At 40.7% G+C, this 18,431-nt stretch overlaps 1 protein-coding gene across 7 annotated transcripts in view; it reads right to left on the bottom strand.

Moving 5' to 3' along the window:
• Positions 1–1,642: 1,642 nt before the first annotated feature.
• Positions 1,643–18,431, bottom strand: part of SLC38A1 (solute carrier family 38 member 1) — a 69,724-nt gene continuing 52,935 nt past the window's right edge. For 5 of the 7 annotated variants that reach the window (XM_055318662.1, XM_055318663.1, XM_055318661.1 and 2 more), the window contains 11 exons: positions 18,254–18,346; positions 17,861–17,942; positions 16,847–16,929; positions 15,846–15,904; positions 15,613–15,729; positions 14,320–14,399; positions 12,619–12,719; positions 10,214–10,332; positions 9,340–9,481; positions 9,142–9,239; positions 1,643–7,199 (listed from right to left, as the gene is read on the bottom strand). In XM_055318662.1, the coding sequence (XP_055174637.1) occupies positions 7,098–7,199; positions 9,142–9,239; positions 9,340–9,481; positions 10,214–10,332; positions 12,619–12,719; positions 14,320–14,399; positions 15,613–15,729; positions 15,846–15,904; positions 16,847–16,929; positions 17,861–17,942; positions 18,254–18,346 (1,076 nt within the window). In that variant the 3' untranslated portion in view covers positions 1,643–7,097. Of the gene's footprint in view, positions 7,200–8,481; positions 8,629–9,141; positions 9,240–9,339; positions 9,482–10,213; positions 10,333–12,618; positions 12,720–14,319; positions 14,400–15,612; positions 15,730–15,845; positions 15,905–16,846; positions 16,930–17,860; positions 17,943–18,253; positions 18,347–18,431 lie in introns of all 7 variants that reach the window. The other 2 variants (XR_008663565.1, XR_008663566.1) reach the window with 2 other exon arrangements.

Consider the following 18,431-nt stretch of genomic DNA (forward strand, 5'->3'; position numbering starts at 1 on the left):
TAATACACTTTGATAATCTGACAGATTATTTTGATGTTACACTGAGCCCAGAGAGGAAGAACAGATTGTCCTGCCAATTCGGATTAGTCTAAAATTTAAACTAACTAATGATAAAACATTGGTATACAAAAAAATTGCTCTGTTATTTGGGTCTCATCAACCTCTTCCAGGTTATCCAACCAGACAAAATACAATTATGAGTCTAGAAGGTAAGTAAACAGGTCTTTTGAGTTGCAAAGTCAGTGAGCCCGAAGTTTATCCCATAGGGGAGGTAGAGAGAGAATAACCCTCACCCAGACTGTAATATGTAAAACAGGGCACAACAGAACAGTATTGGCAGACATTCACGGAGTAATAGTGGAAGAAGTCAGAACTGTCAAAAGCACTGGAGGATCGAATCTTTTGATTTAGAACAAAACCAGCTCATATATTCAATGGCCTTTTGGATGTTTGCATTTTAACAACTACTTGGGTTTGAAAGTAATAATTACTTATACTCTTTGCCTCGGGGGTTTTGATTGGCTAAGGAATAGACAAGGAATACATGTATAAAAATATCAGCTTTCTTGCCAATGAAACTGATTTGGAATAACAGCTCCTGTGCCCCAAATTTCCACCTTGAGATCCACACATGCACCTGTGCTCTGCAGAATGGGCTGTCATCCAGGCAGCTCAGGGAGAGGCAAGAAGGGTTGCGTACCCAGTCATACCATCAAGGTCCAGGTTGTTTTTGCACTAAACCAGTCTGCAAAAGGAATCTGGATATCAGAATCTGGCCATCTTGCTGGTCTGATAAACCTTCCTAAGATCATGGAGGAGGAGCCAGGAATAGACAAAGAAAAGGTCAAGGTGCAGAAGCTTTCCCCGTAATAGTTCAGAGAAATGGAGGTGTTGATAGAATTTTCTGTTACGGGTGGCTATAATATGAGGAGAGGAAGACTAGAGTCCCTATTACAATATAGCATAGAAATTGATCCATAAAGATGAACCTGAGTTTAAAAAGGAAATATTATGTTTAGTTTACCCTGATTGCAAAGAATGGAGAAATATGTAATATGTTTCAGATCAGATTCCTATCAGAGGTATTTTTTTTCAAGTTTGGATATGTAAATATAAGTTTTCATGAACATACAACGTTCCAGAACACTGACAAATGTGTGCAAATCTGTCTCCAACAATCAAATGCCCCCCCCCCATTTTAGTACTGCATCCCAAAAGAATGAAGGCAAAACTCAAAAATGCTTTTAGTTCACATTTTTTAATGTTTAAAAACTATGTTAACAGAGCAATTATAGAACAGAACTTCTTAATATTTCTTTATTTACACCACATCCTGGGGGGAAAAGAAACTGATTAACCATGAATAGCAAGGTTTTGTGACTTGTGACTTACTTCTATCACCCATCTGAAAGTCATTTACAAGTTTTTATATTAATAAAACAGTGGTGTGCTACACATACTGGACTTATATGAAGTCTAAATTACAACTGGACCCTGGAGAGTGGACTACGTACCAACGATCAAGATTCAAGTGTTTTGGGAAAAAAATGACTTAAGACAATCTATGTTGGCGTCAACGCTGAAAATGAAAGGCAAACATGCAAGACTTTCAAAAGCTTGATAAAATAAAGGTCTTTCCGCCCCCCCCCGTCAAATTTGTGCTCATAGTTAATATTCAGGTTTTTTTCCCCCTTTCAAAGATCCCAAGGTTTGGGAAATGCAGCAATTCAATTTAATTTTGAAAAGAAAAATTCTCCCCAACTTCTGTTTTCATAAATACTGTGTAGTGGTATCAGTGTTAACGGCGAAAGAGCATTATGAAGAAACAATTTGTCCTTTTGGGTATATCTATGTCTATATGACAGTAATTTGGGTCTAAATATTCCTTATTTGTAGCTCAGAGGATTATCTCTTAAATAATTGATCTTAATACAATAAATCAATGCAACTATTTCTCAGACATTTTGCTTTCTAAACAATTAAGTAAGATTTTTAGAATCCAAGTTTACACTGAGAGGATGATGTTACCTGGGCAAGAATGTAAATTTTCCTAATTCCCAAACAAAACCACTAATATCTATGACAACATTTATTCTCGTTATGCAGATACTAGATTCTTGATATGCAGACTTCTATTTCAGTGTGAATCAACAACTGCAAAAATATACAGCCTCCTATTTATTTACAACGTATTTACATACAAATGAAATATTTCCTACAATAAACCTCAGCTGCATAGATTCTTCCTTTTAAAAACACAAAGTCAAGCCTGTAGACAGATGGGCCCAGTTCACAGCCCTTCCTCTGAGAAAACCCTAAAGAAGGAGAAGGACTGAGCCTTGTGAATTTTACTATTTTCAAGCACTTTCCCTTTTAGATTTAGGGAGGTTTTTCCATTGTTAGCCACCCCATTCCCAATTTGTACCTAAAGCCCTATGCCATCATCAATAATTCACTGCGTGTATTTTAGAGGAAGTATGTTCTGTTGCTGAAGGATCCTCAGATCTGCCATCCGTAGGGAAAACCATTTATTGGCCCTGCTCAGTGATGTAGTCTGGGTCTTCTTTGTTTTGAGAGTGGCTACAAGTTTACAGGGAAGTGGAATGGAGGCATTCTATTCTCAAAGCTTCCGCCCTTTCCAAGCCTCAAGCCATTTCCATTGATAAACTGAGGGAAGCCAGTGGCTTTGCTCTGAGGCATGAGATCAAATACCTGATGGTGTCCTCAACCTCCTCCCCACCCCACAAGTGGCCGGCCAACATCGTGACCTACTGAAACCCAGCCTTCTCCGAGCAGCTGGTCGATGCTTTTGCGGTGCATACCTTTCTAGAGAATTCACTTTAAAAGGAGGGCAGGATGGATCATTACACAACGCACACGAACATTGTGGAGAACTTAACTCCTGGCATGAATTCAGGATCTCCTCTATGGAAGGCCGCATTTACCAAGGGGATTTTCTTTGCGTTCTCCACAAAAACAGAAACACTTCACTTTCATGTCTTCACAGCTTCAAAAGAAAGGTATTCCCAGTGCACCTCAGCCCGGTAGACCCGAGTGCGGGGAGCCTTCCTTTACGACTGTGCGTCAGCACCAACATTTCCTAGGCACCACGCTCTGAGGTAGGACGACTGGGGAGAAGCAAAGAGAGACAAGTTGGCCTGTGGTGGTTCTCTGACTTGACGTGCATCAAGGTTACATGGGGGGCTTGTTCAAACCCAGACTGCTGAGGGTTTCCGCCCCACAGTTTCTGATTCCATTAGTTCTGGGGTGGGGCCCCAAACCCTGCATTCCCACAAGTCCTCAGGTGCTGCTGCTGCTGCTGCTGCTGTGGCCCATCCGGGGAGCACTCTGTGAGAACCACGGCCTTAGAGGCTTGAGTCCAACTCCAGAAGGAAGTCAGTTGTGGGGGCCATTTCTGCGGTGTCCTCTCAAACACAGGGATCCCACCACAGTCCCCTGTCCACCCCCAGCCCCGTGGCCATCACCCACGTGTGCCTTTCTCAACAGGGTCCGCAAACACAGAGAAGGAAAGTCAGTAGAGAGCCTCTTTGACACCGATCTGCTTACTAGGCGGCTAAACCATGGTTCACTAGCCCGAAACCCATTCGAAGTGCTGTGTGCTGGCACTCGGGGGAAGCTCTGCGACAGCATCCTGTTCTGTAAGTGGGGTGGGGTGGGGTGGGGTGGGTGGGGACAAACCACGGAGCAACAGGTCCTACAAAACAGAAAAGTCAGGCCAAGCCTGAGACCTCTAGGCAAAAGAAAGGACACCAGCCGAGGAATGAACGTCCCTGGCGGTTTACAACCCACAAGAGGCCCCATCTTCCTCCTCCTCTTCCTCCTCCTCCCACCAGGTTCTCTGGTGGCCCTGGACTTACTCTTCCCTTCCTTTGCCGGAGACCTTGCTTCAGGCCACACGGTCTCCACTAACTAGTGGTCACCCTCCCCCCACCGTCCAGCAGCTGGTGTGTGGCTAGCGTGGGCCGTCCAGATTCCATGAACAGGAGTGACGTCTTCTTGGCAACTCTGAACAAATACTCCTTAGAAACCGTATTCTCTCTGGTGGTTAGGCTTTTTAGCAATCACGCTTTATTATCCTTATTCTGCTAAATGATGGGTTTGATCATCCTTCCTAGCTGCTCTGGGGCCTAACCACTATGTATAACCTGGTTTTTAGAGGAAAATACATTCCAGGTTGCAAACAACCAACTAACAGGGTTTTGCAACATGATCTACTTATAAATCGGGGACAGCCTGTGTTTAATGAGATTCGATTTCTCTCCCGTACACACTTTACTGCCCCAGTCCCAACACTACGTTAAATTAGGGATTTACTAGTATATTGTGTGATAATAACTAGAGAACAGGTCTAAATCCAAAGTATGAAACTGGCACTGTTCACTAGTGTTAAGGTTCTAGCTACCAAAGGAAAACGTGCTGCTCCCAATGGCCAAGGTATAATATTCTTTAGTCTACTAATTTAGCAGAAAAACTTCTATAGCACTTGACTGTTGTTTAAATTCTACCTAACATCTGTGATACATGTATTTTTGGCTACCAGTTCACTATTCTGAACAAGAATTATTGCAGTACACTTTACAGCTAATCCCACACAAATGATGTGATTAATCTGTGGTATTTGACAAATTACAGTAGGGTCTATTATATTCAGTCAAAAATCAACTTAGATAAACATACAAAGAAGATTTTAAAAACCTGCAGTATCACAGGCATCAACAACAATGTGCCTCCTCTAAATAAATATCTTAAATAATAATAAAAGTTCCCTGTACTGACACATAAAATCCAGAGATCCAAAAATATCACTACACATCCCAAGAGTTACAATTTTCTAAGTTGACTTTGTGTCAAATGAGCTGTTATAAATTAATGAGGAAAATAGAAAGTTGCATAATATTGCTTGCAAACTAAACTCTACTTTTTTTAACGGAGGGTCAGTCCACTACCTGGCTATTTCATTACTCGGTGCCCTGGACGAGCCTCTGAGGGCCAACTGACTTGTGTTGCTCAGTTTCTCTCCCTGTTCATCCAATATGGAAGACACTGCTGAAAAGGCCAGAGGTGGCTGTGGATTTTACTAGGCTAGGTATTCATGTATGAGCAGGTATTCCTATCTAATTACCTGAACTCTGACCTAACGTGGATAGAACTCAGGAGCATTACATTAAAAGCTATGATGATCCTACCAAGAAATGCAGGAAATAACCTTTCCATCACAAGGTGCTTCGATGCCTGCCTTTTCTATGGGACATCAGTCTGTAAATGGGGAGGGACAGTTCCTTGTTACTCCTGGGGAATGATGAGTAAAGATCTTTAGGGATTTGAGTGAAGGAGGAAGAGAACGCAGAGCTAAGTGCTTGGAAATCCTGCCAAGGTTCTACGGTTTAGATCCTACTTATCTCTGGATAAGAAATCTGTGCTCAGTGAACGTACAAGTTTGAGAAATTCAACCAGAATATGAATAAAGCACAAGTCCTATTTCAAGAGCACAAACATTTCTTACTGTGTGATAAGGACTGTCCAATCACAGGTGGTGGCCCAGCTTCGGGGGGATGCGATTCTGGGTTTCCTTGCTGTCCTCCAACTTTCCAAGCTATGCCTTGTCCCCAACTCTCTTCTTTTTCAGTCTCTGTGTAATTTCCTTCCACCCCCTTTAGGAGGCAGTGGGGCTGGGGTAGGGTGTGAGGCAACGCCGTCCTTCTGTGTGAGTGACGCTGGGCAGGCGGTAATGGCGCACCCTTTGGTTAGGGAAGAGAAGAGGAGACAGCACAGGCACCAAAGTCCCCGTCGGAGGGAAGGAAGGTACACTGATTTTGTCACAAGTTCTTCTCAAAAGCTATCTCTGAAGGTTCTTTTTCTTTTTTTTTTCCTCAAGACTCTGAGTGGATTGTTGATGGAGAAGAAATAGGAATGAGGCTTATTTAAGGTACAAAAATCTTATATTTGTAATAACCTAAATTTATAGATATAAAACAAGTCTTTTAAAGACCCCCTAAAGTACCCAATATAAAACAGGAATTACTTATCCTAGATCATCCTTGGTTAGATACACATTATTCTCTGTGCAAAAAGCTGGTGGACATGAGTAAAAGCTGCTGGGTTTATAATTTAAGAAAATGTTTTCTCTCCCTTCAACAATACAGGCGTAGGGTTGAAGGCTATTTGCATCAGAGGAATATTTTCTTAGGCATTTTGGATGCTCTTTTTGCAATACTCTAGCTTCTCAGTTTATTACAAAGGTGTCACGGGTCTCCCTCAGTGGAAGGTGACTTGGATTGGAATTTGACACGGTTGGCCAAGAGGGAAACAAAACTCCATTTGCTAGATAACCCAAATGTGTAGTTTAAAATATTTACCAAGGTAAGAAATCATTCTCACCCCCTCCCCAGCTGAGAACACTCATTGGAGAATGTCTCTGCATGAAGCAGGATGTAGTACCAGTGAGGCCACTGGCCCGCCGGAACCTGGCTGCCAGCTGATCAGAGCCACCTCAAATATTGGGCAGGTTCTGATCCAGCAATGGCACACACCCTGTCACTCTCTTATGATTATCCCTGTGTGCTATGTTAACCAAAGTAGGCAAAATATTTATGAAACCATTTTTTTTCTGTAAAGCAAAATAACTATATACAATTCAAGATTCGTTTTCTCTTCTAAAAAGGTACAGATGGTGTGAGTGGAACATCGGCAGGAAAATTATTTTAGAATCCAGATGCATAATAAATAAACATGATTGATCATTACGTTTTCAAAGTTCTAAAGGACCATGAAGTCACAAAAAATAGGAGGGTGAAGAATAACTGATTGTGAAGAATACTGAGAAATACAATTGCATGAAACTTTAAAAAAAAAAAAAAAAAAACACCACAATCCTGAAATCGATCCCAAATCTTAGAGGAACAGGAACCATTATACAAACAGGTTTTTTGTTTTGCTACCGAAGTGTTATTCCATTTTAGGTGTCTTGTGAATTTCTGTTTGCTTCTGTAAACTTGCGAAAGAAGTGATGAGAGATTGCTGATGTGTGGTGACATGACGGGGCAGCGGGCTGGAACGATTCCTGTCCTCAGCTGGTCTCAGTGGCCTTCGTCACTACTTGATGAGCAGGCCCAGTCGTAGATGACCAAGGGAATGCTGACCAGGGAAAACAACACCCCCAGGCCCAAGAAAAGGGCAGCCTGGAGCAACACAAAGGCATGGGTTATTTTCAGTGAGGCCAACATTTCCCACATACACCTGGGGGGAAAAATAGAAATACTTTCCCTCTTCTTTGTGTGTCCCCAAAATTTGGAGTTTGTTACAACCATTGCTGAACTGTAAGAATCATCCCAAGATTGTATGGATCTGATTCTTCAAGGATGGGAAAACAAGAACTAGCTATGCAGGGCCATCCTCCACATTCTGATCTTTGACTTCATGTCACCTCAGAACAAATATCCATTCTATAACTCTCTGGGTATCCTTATAGTTTCTTTCAAACTAACCTCCTAACTGGGAAAAAAAAAAAAAAAAAGGCCTCTGAAAATATACAGGTCATTCAGGTCATTTTGTTATTTTTTTATGAACCAACCAAGGTTAGTTATCATTGGCAGGCAAACATTTCTGTTTGGAAAAGTGGGAAAAAAGTTATATAAAAGCAAAGTCAATCTGAGCAAGTGAAATAGGAAATGGGTGTCCACAACTAAGTTATTTTAAGAGTTCAGGAAGGCGGAAGAGGGGACCAAAATCTGGAGAACATGAGATTAGAAATTGCTTGGGCTTAAAAGTATCCCATGAGGGATGCCTGGGTGGCTCAGCGGTTGAGCGTCTGCCTTTGGCTCAGGGCGTGATCCGAGAGTCTTGGGATCGAGTCCCACATGGGGCTCCCCACAGGGAGCCTGCTTCTTCCTCTGCCTAGGTGTGTCTCTTATGAATAAATATATAAAATCTTAAAAAAAAAAAGTATCCAATGAGAGCTTTGCAGGAAGAAGGATGAAGTAACAGGAGAGCCAAGGGGGCTGGACTGGAACCTGGGGGATAGATCTAAGGGAAGGAGAAGAGGCAAATGGTAGGCAGGGCTGTACACCGCCTACCATCACAGGTCTGGTCTAACTCCCAGTGGGGCCCCACATGGACAGGAGCCCTTGTCTAATGCTATCTGCTAGATCCTACTACCAGTTTTAACATGGGAGCGGGGTTAAGGAGGCCCAGAGAATTCACGAGCAACAGGCAACAGGCCTCTACCATGTTCAGATTTAATCTGAGTGTATTTGACGGCTCCTTCTCTGTCCTTGTGAAGCCCCTACTGGTATGGTTTAGTAAGATTTGGGACTTCTGGCTTCAGGGATAATCCTGTTGGGGAAGTAGATGTTGTACCAGCATCAGTGCTGCTTTTCCTAAATGCACAAGGATGATCCCTTCTGCCTACATCTCTCACCCGGGTCTGTTGACTCGGGTGATACGTGCAGTTGGAGCGCTTACACTATCTGGGAGGGCAGCTGAGAAGCCTTCTCCGAGGCCAAACAAAATGGTGCTCCAGAAGGTACTCATGTAGCAGCCACTTCACCCCTGCTTCCCTTACTGTCTCCAAGTGCACCACCTTCAAGATGCCTTTGAACTTCATCAGACCTGGAAACAAGAATCCCAATGTAGAAAGGTAGTTTCTGAATCCAGGTCTGTTGTTCCAAAGTATTTCTGTCAAACCATAAAAAGGCTCTTTAAGCTAACTCAGCCATCTTAAGTTAAGGCGTCCCACATTCCCTGGGCTGTTGGAAGGAGTTACATGACCACGAATTGTACAGAAGCAGTGGGCTACCCTTAATCTTTGAGTCCCTCTCCCTTTCCTAGCTTGCTGAAGACAAGGCATCGCCTTACAGAGACGATGACAACATCCAGTTTCCCAGGTGGCCCAACCCTCGCTCAGGGAAAAGTTAAGACACAGTAAGAGTAACATATTTTGAGAGAATAGATCAGATTCTGATAAGGTATTTTAAATCCCCCAAAGGGGAAAGCTATAGGACTACTGCTCCCCTTTTGAGGTCGCTACCAGTAGGGTCAGGTAGGGGAGAGATGGGCTATTTATTTGGTAAATTTACATGAAAAACTAATCAGAAAAATTAGAGTGGCAGGCATGAGACATACCCAAATTCTTTGAGTTCCTTTATCTCCATCCTGGCTTGTGATTTTTAAATAAAGAGATGAAGGAAGAATGAAAATGAGCATATTAGCAGACGTAACTCCTGTAAAATAAGAAAAAAAATTGACGTTGTTATGGTGAAATATTAGCTTTCTAAACAGCTGTTGTAGAGCACTGATAAGTGTAAAGTCATCAAGCCGTACCTACGACCCCAAAAATATCCTTCATGGAGGGTATGAAGATCACCAACAAGTTGATAATCACCAAGAGTATGAAGGTAACCAAGATATGGCGACACAAATTAAACTTCGTTTTCTTAGCCAGTTCAAATAAAGATGATCGAACCTACAGGAAAAGAAAACAAAGACTCCGTGACGGCCTCCGGCCTGCCAACCTCCACATTTTCAGCAGAAACTCATGTACTGGTGCACAGGAATCTGTGAAATGTTTTGCAAGGCCTTGCACAGTATTACAAGCAAAGGTCTTGATTTAAGGAAAGTATTTTTATTTACAAATAGGTAGTTTGCTTTGGTGAGGGGTAATTTCTGTTTCTATCTATGACTAAGTGTTCTCTTCCAGTCCCTTTCTGTTCTCTCATCGTGTACGAGGAAGATTCAAACACTCCGTCTTGGACGCCTGGGTGGCTTAGTCTGTTAAGCATCTGCCTTCTGCTCAGGTCGTGACCCCAGGGTCCTGGGATCGAGCCCCGCATCGGGCTCCCAGCTCAGTGGGGGGTCTGCTTCTCCCTCTGCCCCTCCCCCTGCTCATGCTCACTCTGTCTCTCTCTCAATAAATAAAATCTTTAAAAACAATCATTCTGTCTACATTTCTTTGTGAAGAAGGAAGAGATTATGAGAATTAAGATTTATTCCATCAGAGCCTGCCCTATCTCACTGACCCTACTTTCTCTCTGAAGGGCCCTAACCGAGTCTCAGGGTCCTTCCCTACTATATATGGTTCCAGTGACACTGGGAAGTCACCCTCAGCAGGCTTTCTCTGGAGCGGGCTCCTGAACACAGGAGAAAAGGGGAGGCCTCGGCTTTTTGTATGTCGACAGCTCGGAGGCCTCTTACTCACCGTGAAGAATAACACGGGCACTGTGAGGATGACAGCCACGATGACAGCCAGCCGCACTGTCAGGATGAGAATGTCATCTTTACTCTGGTACTTGTGGAGGAGGTCTGACTGTACGTTTTCTAAAGCGAGGGAGAGTATTAGAAAGAAACAAACACATTGCTGAATGACAGTTTTTCTTAACAACACAGAATCTGGAAACAAAAGGGCAAGGAAAGCAACGCTCTAGGTGTTGAGGTAACTATTACAACAATTTATGAAGTTGAAAAGAAAAAAATGCCCTGTGTGAGACAGGCTCCACTTGTCCGTATGTAACTTTAAAAGGAATTTACAGTAATTTCTAGAAGCAGTTACACAGGCAGTGTGGGGATGCTCAGCTTATACTAAATTCAACCCGGGAGTAAATCGGAATTAAAAATAACAGAGTTGAAGCACAAAAACCTTCCTCATCTAGACTTTTCCCCAGTTGGTGCCACTCATCAAACGATGCTACACCTCTGCAGTCTTGCCAGGTGGACTGCACGCCACGCAGAGCCTCATTCAGACCCTCCTCTTATCATTCCACTTCCAGGGGCCAAGAGAAGGAGGCACTAACTTCACCACCAGCAGGAAAGAATTCTCTTCCATACATGTTTTTCTTATTAAAAAAGAAAAAGTATTTAGCTAATGTAGCATTTTGAACTTTTCTTAACTCTGAACTTCAGGACGTGATTTCAAAGACAACCAAAGCTAGAATGGCAGTCCCTGCAAATGCTCACTCCTTCGACCAGAGCACCTTCCCCTCCTGCATGTCTCCCGTAAGGTCTAGCACCTTCCCCTCCTGCATGTCTCCCGTAAGGTCTAGCACCTTCCTCTCCTGCATGTCTCCCGTTAAGGTCTAGCACCTTCCCCTCCTGCATGTCTCCCGTAAGGTCTTCTCACTATACCGGTCTCAAGGTTCTGGGGGTGGAATTCCAATTCTATTCTGTGCCATAGATTGGTCTCAGTTTTGGAAAAGGGACCCTAGGTTATAATGAGAGTCTCATTAGTTCTAATTTTCTTGATTCAGAATTTATAACCATCTAAAAATAGCTGAGCCTCTTTCTTTAACCAAAGAGTATAAAAGGGTTTGATATTCTATTTTTTATGGGGGAAAATTGGATTTGCAAAGAAAATTCATGCATGAAGGGGTAATAGTGAGACTGTTCAATTAACAGGGAAGCTCTCCCTCCCTCACTTTACCTACCCCCAGCCCTGCAACTCTGCAGGAAAGCTAGAAACACTATTTTTATGCAGAAATTCAACATGGTATTTATGGATTTATCAGACAGTGCTGTTTGCCATTGCTTACAAAAACAGTAACAATACAACTGTATATTCAGGGTAGCCAATCTTCTCCAGGCTGAATTAATCGTCTCCAAACCTATTTAAGTTTGGAGACATTAGGGTTTATGGAAAAAAAAAAGCCCCAAAGAAATGCGATTTAATAAAGAACAACGTGAAATATATGTATTTAAATTTAAATCAAGTCCCAAATCATAATGGTAATGAAAGATGTTAAATACAGCTTGAGGATAATCTGCATAGGAGAGGATGAAGACCTAGTAAGAGAAGGAAAACTATTCCCACAAGGCCAATAAGTTACAAATGAAACCTAGTTGTTCTCTTTTTCAGATTTCATGCCTTTGAACCTTCTCTGCCATTCCTTCACATCTTTGCAGGGCTCCAACTTCCAGTGAACAATCAGGCGTTTTATTTTTAATTAACACAAGTGTCATGAGTGTAGCACTCTGCTCTTTCTCACTTTCAACATCTGTCTCTGTCTCTCTATTAATGGAATCTGACCCAATTCGCAACAGCAATTAGGAGAGCCTTCTCCGGTATAGTTCTAAACTTTCCTCAGTAAAGGTGGCGTGCTTATAAAATGCAGTTTCTTTTAAGGACAGTATTAGGAGAAAAAAAAAATTACAGTATCTTGTTTCAGTAATTATTCTATTGTGCAGTCTGCACAAAATATACAAAGGAATCATCACTACTTGCTTTATGCAGAAGACCTGCACAATCGATGGGTAGATTTTTTTTGCTTTTTTGGGCTATCATGTTAAAAAGTTATTTAGATATTGGGGTGCCTGGGTGGTTCACTTGATTAAGCAGCTGACTCTTGATTTCAGCTCAGGTCGTGATCTCAGGGTCCTGGGACTGAAGCTGTGCTTTGGGCTCTGGGCTGAGCAAGGAGTCTACTTCAGGATTCTTTTCAGGATTCTTTCCTCCATCTTGCCCCTCCCACTGCACTCAGACTTTCTCTCTCTCTCTCTCTCTTGCAAATAAATAAATAAATCTTTTAAAAAATGTTAAAAGTTATTTGGATATTGCTTTTCACTAATTTATTTACAAATACCTATATTTACGTGCTAACAGGAGTCACTTACCATAGAACGTCAAATAGCCAAAAATGGCAGTCAGGAAGTACATAACAAACATGGCGAAGAAGGAGATATTGGAAACCATCTGCATCTTTTTCTGTGATCGACTAAGAACAAAGATAAGGGAATTGTAAAACTTACAAACCATGTTACTGAGCTTAACTACCAGTGCTAACACAGAAGAATACTAACAACGTTCTATCAGGCTAGGGAAGATCTGACCAGCTAAGATCACCCCTCTTCTACACTCACTGCCCCCAGCAATTACTCCAGTTTAAAATAATTTCTTTTATACCAAATGGATATTGTGAGAGAGATCCATGGAACTACCGATCCCTTGAATGTCCTTCCCCATTCTTTCAAAAGAATATCAGGTTCTCATCAAAAGGCGGAGAATATTTTTTAATATTCGTTTTTGATATTATCTCCACACTCAGCATGTAAGGGGAAAAGAGCAGAATAAATTCAAATGGGTGGCCCCAGAGATGAATGGCAAAGCTAGAACTTGACCTCAGGTATTCTGCTGCTACAGCTGCTACTTAGGTTCCTTTTTCCCCTCACTGTGTGGCCCCAGGATACACCTGCCATTCCTTGGTCTGTGTTTCCAGACCAGTAAGTACCCAAGTGATCACAGCTGTGATGGTGAAGGGCTCTTTCTCTCTCAGGTCAGGTTTACTCTGGGAGTTTTGGGTGAACTTTAAGTTTCTTTAATGGCCCAAACAATTAATCTATCAGGCCTGTAGTCAATAACAGATCATGACAGTCATAACATTTGTTTGTGTCATAATAGGAAAAATTGAGAGAAGTATACACATCAGAAAAAATACAAACTAAAAGCTGGACTATTAGGTTTAAAAGAGGTCAAAGCCATATTTAAATATTTATGATCCTGAGTATAGGATCATAAAGTAGGACTGATGTACATATAAGTAGATGTAGGTATTTCCAAATATACCCACATATCAATTACATATGAAAGAGGAAGAGTCATGAGTGAATCAATGCTAACAGACATCTAGTTCATTTTTCAAAATGGAAATAGATAGCTACATGGTATATCTTTTCTGAGCTTAAGACTATGCCATGATGACTATTTTAATCTATAAAGTCTGCTAAGAGTCAGCTAAAAAGAGAATCCAGGAGGAAATTTATAAGCAGGATTTTAGTTTTCTCTAAAACAGCAATCAAAAAACAAATCCACAGAATCATCTTCATGGTTTAAAATGAACAATAATATTCTTTTATCCAGTTTGTGGCCTTAACATTGATTTCTTTCTCCCTGATTTCACAGCCTTTTCCATCTAAACCAGTAAGAGGCAAATCAGACATGAAGCATTTTGCAGTTTATAGATGCTGATTATTATTATACACTTGTAAAATAAGCATAAGTAACATCAAGTAACACGAATACTTGAACTCTCCTAAGAGACATAGTATGTGAAAAACTAATTTAACAAAAAAGACCACATAGTTGGCCACTTTATATGTTTATGGCCAAAATATACTACAGTTTTCTGATTTTTTTTGTTCTTTTTTTTTTTTTCTCCTTTATTATAGTACTTGCTCAAGAATGGCAGAAAGTAAATGTTGAAGCTGGGTGATGAGTCCATGGAGGTTTATTATACAAGTCTATTTATTTTAATACAATATCTGCCTATTAATGAGGGGATGTAAAAAATGATTAAGATAAAAAAACAAATCTCTTACTCTTTAAGCTCACTGTAGATTGGTAGGACTGACGGGTGGCAGACAAAAGCAAATGCGATGGTTGGTAAAGCGTACACGGTCTAGTTGAAAGAGAAAAATAAACATTAAGGAGAAACATTTTTACTCGAAAAATTATTCTGCTCCAATATCTCTGAGCTGATTTTTGTCTGACAGCTCTTCAGAATCCCTGGATTATTTGGTTATTAGGAGGGCTTTGATATCTAAAATAGAAGCAGCTTTTCTAAGAGAGCTTATCTAGCATGAGACGTGAGGCACTTGGCACAGAGGGGTTTTAGGTTCACCTCACCTACAGTGTATTGCACCTACTTCAGGCATAGCATCTTCCCATATTTACATGGTGCTGGGCGGTCACACAGCACTTTCCCTACGTCATTTCGCTGAGTCTCTACAAGAACCCTGAGCAGTAGACAGACCACTGATACTCTTCTGACTCCCTCCAAAAATTTAGGTGACACACCCAGGACTTCCACCTCTATTCCACGGCTCTTTGCTCCATAGGGTACATCAAATCAGACTTAAAAGATGACATCTAAAAAGACAACTACTTCCACGTTCGTTACTTTGGCTGTGTCCTTAGAGTTGCAGGAGAGAGAGAGATCTGTATCTATTTCGTTTTCTCAGATAAGGCTTTTTAAAGCTCTCAATCTCAATATAACTTCTGATACAAAAAGAAGGAAGAAAAACTGACATTCCTCATGCTCTAATTCTGCAAAAGCTCTATACCAGGCCCATTCTATAAAACCCTATAAGACACAGAATTCTAGTTTTTTACATGGAATTTGGTAACTTGCCAAAGGATTTGAATCCAAGCCTGACTGGTTCTGTAGTCTACTGTTCCCCATACTACTAACAACATCCCAACTGTATGAAAGTTTTTCTAAGTGCCAATGTGTGGCGGTATCCGTACTTGACACTTGCGAGCTGGTGTGCTTTTCCGTCACTACCAGGGAAAAGGCAGTGGGCTAAGGATGTTATTAATCTGTTTTTTCAAAATCTACAAGGAAAAGAGGAGCTGAGCTAATGATCCAGAAAGAGATTTTCACAGAGAATGCTTAAGGTTGTCCTACACATAAACTGGATAAGAGGAAGCATGAAATACAATCTTTATGTCTATTTCTCAAAGGTCTCTAAATTTACGGAATTTGGGAAGCAGTGGTATGGTGTCCTATCGAGAATGAATACTTTCAAAGCAGTTTAATTACAACAAATATGAGAACTACAATGCCCTTAATAAAATGTTCTTTTTTATATTTAAAAGATAAGGAAACTTACCTTTGAATTGAAGGTAACATATTTTGGTGTACACATGTCAGGATTTGTTAAATTAGCACTTATTGTTGAATTTAGCTCTGCAACATCGCAGCGAATTTGAAATTTCTTGTAGATAACCTGGTATTAAGAAATATAGGAGAAACAAAATGGACTTGATCAAATTAAAGCCAAAGGATGAATAACTGGCATTGTACTATGGCAAAACTAAACCAACCCTTTTCATCAGCACTTACCACTATAAGGAAAAATACCATACAGCTCAAAGAAAATCCACTAGTATAGCCAAGATACCCTAAAAGAAAAGGTGAAAAAAATTATTGTTATTATTTCACTTATCTTGTTTTTTTCAATGCATTATTTCAAGCATAGTTCCAATAATGTGCAAATATGCCTGTGTGAACATAAGATTTATTATTTGAGAGTGCTACTTTATTTGGTAAAAAAAAAAATGGTGACTTTAAATAAAAACATTATATTACTGTTTTGATTCCAGTTTTCCCTGATACACTAGACAATGAAGATTCCCAGATCCAGGGAAAAAAATTGGCCCCAAATTTGGCCATAGCTCTCGGTTGCTATACTCTCTGATGGAGACCTATGGCCAGATGCATTTGCTCCCTGATCTACTCCATAGTTCTTTATTATGTACCTATTGTGTACATAGTGAATATCAGCTACAATACTTCTCTTCCCACATGAGGGGCACACACAGGGGAGATGAAGTGATTTCTAGGAATAAATTGAGCATCTGGGGCTCTTCACCTTGCTACCCTTGGAATCTCCCAACCACCATAATTTCCACAAAAGCAGGGTTAACTTGTATGTGGGAGGCTGCACAGAAGCAACTTTCTGTCTTGATACTAGATTTGAAAATCTACTTATCTAAATAATCCGGATATTTAAGATGTTGTATAAAGAGAACTCCATTTTCTGTACTTTTCTCAGAGGAGACTGTAAGTCGTCTATTGGATATATCACCGTGTCTGCCGCTGGCCCCAGAACTTCACTTCTCCGCTCCATATCTCAGTAGAAGGATTGCTTAGGAGGGTCACATACTGATGAGTGTTTTCATCCCATATTAAAGTTAAGCCTGATTAATACTTGTAAATTTATCATTCACTTAAATCTTTACCCCACGAGTGAAAGTAGAGTTGGCAAAGTTGTTCATTTTTATCCGGTTTCTGATTCATCTGGGCACTGTAGAGACTATGATAAAAGCAAGCTCTTTCCTTACCTAAATTCTTCAAGAGACACAGAGGAAGGATTATGCCAAAGGTAACCACCACCACCAGAACGCGGCCATCCACATACCAGGCTCTGAAAGAGGCATTTAAATGCTTGGGTCACATTTTTGTAGAAAGTTGTATTTTTTTTCCTCAAATGTAAAATTTCACAATGCATTTTAATGAATTTTTACCATTATTAATTTTTACCATTAATTTCTAACACTTGAACCCAGCCACTCCTCATTTACTATCGTCTAGCTCCCAAGTGGTAGAAGGGATTTTCCCCTCCCCCATCAGCTAAATGTGGCGTTCCTTTGAATTATTTACATGGTTTCAAAACTGAATGCACACACTGCATTCTGTTAGATTACAACATGTCTTATCAATTATTTAAAGATAAGTTCCTTTTTGTTTTGCTTGGCTAATACCATTGAAAAACAAGTCAGCACAGGTAGGCATTGCTTTCTCCCTAATCTCTTATATTTGACCTTGAGTCCTGATGATAGAACACAAGGAACTCTGGCTTCTATGATTCTCCCTTGAAAGAAAACAGAAAAACTAGACTGACAAGAACTGTTAAACAAGAGGAAGTCAAAACAACCGATGTGCCAGGTGTACCTCCAACATTTTCCAAGCTTAGCGGTATCTTTAATGAAGTTGGCTCATGTAAATTTTGCTCCCTTCTTTAAGAAAGAGACAACGGTCTTAATGCGTGTTCCACTTCTGTGTTAAATATACGTCTGTGTTAAAAGTACTCCGTATCTGTTCTATTTTGTAGAAACTAGATATAGATCTCAGGCTCTCTGGGAGGTGCAGCATCTACTGTTTGCAGCCTGACAGATAAATCTACCTTTTAAATGCTCATATTCAAATGGCTTTCATTTATATAACCCTAGAGAAATTTGCTGGAGCAACAAAGAAGGAAAAAAAAAAACCTAGGGAAAACTCAAAAACTTCGGTTAGCCCACACTTAAATTAAAAACATTTTAGTTATTTCACAAAAAACATGGTCTATAACTTACGAAAATGCCTCTTCCTTTCCCATGAGAAACTTTATGGCAGAGGGTAGTTCATTTTTTACTATGAAGAGGTAGCTCAGCATTGCTAGAGGAAAATGAGAACATTTTTAGAAAGAAGATACTAAGGCTCACGTTGCAAGCTATATAAAAGGCTAGCAGCCTGTTCTTAGACTGACCTTCAGTAAGACACAAAGACAGTTTTAGCTACTCCGTATACTTGGTTTTAAATAAGTGACTGCTCTCTCCGCTTTGCTTTCCATGTGCCATTTTAGCAATGAGAACGATCCTGCTTCCATTTTGTTAAAATTCATCCGGCCACCCAACCACCAGAATTAGAAAAGATAATAATATTCACATACTTTTAAAGTTATGTATAGAAAAGCGTGTTCTTTTTACCTCCAGTGTTCTGTAGAGAGGTGGCTCCAAAGATTACGAGCTTCCCTGTGGTGCCAAAGACCTGTTCTCCCAGCTTTTCATAAACCATGCAGCCTATTTAAAAACCATAGTTGAGAACACAAGAAATGACAGGGTTCTAAAAGTTAAAGAAAGCCAAGATTTCCTCATTCCATGGATG

The sequence above is a fragment of the Nyctereutes procyonoides genome, unplaced genomic scaffold (genome assembly GCF_905146905.1).
Source record: "Nyctereutes procyonoides isolate TBG_1078 unplaced genomic scaffold, NYPRO_anot_genome, whole genome shotgun sequence".
In the NCBI taxonomy this organism is placed as follows: domain Eukaryota; kingdom Metazoa; phylum Chordata; class Mammalia; order Carnivora; family Canidae; genus Nyctereutes; species Nyctereutes procyonoides.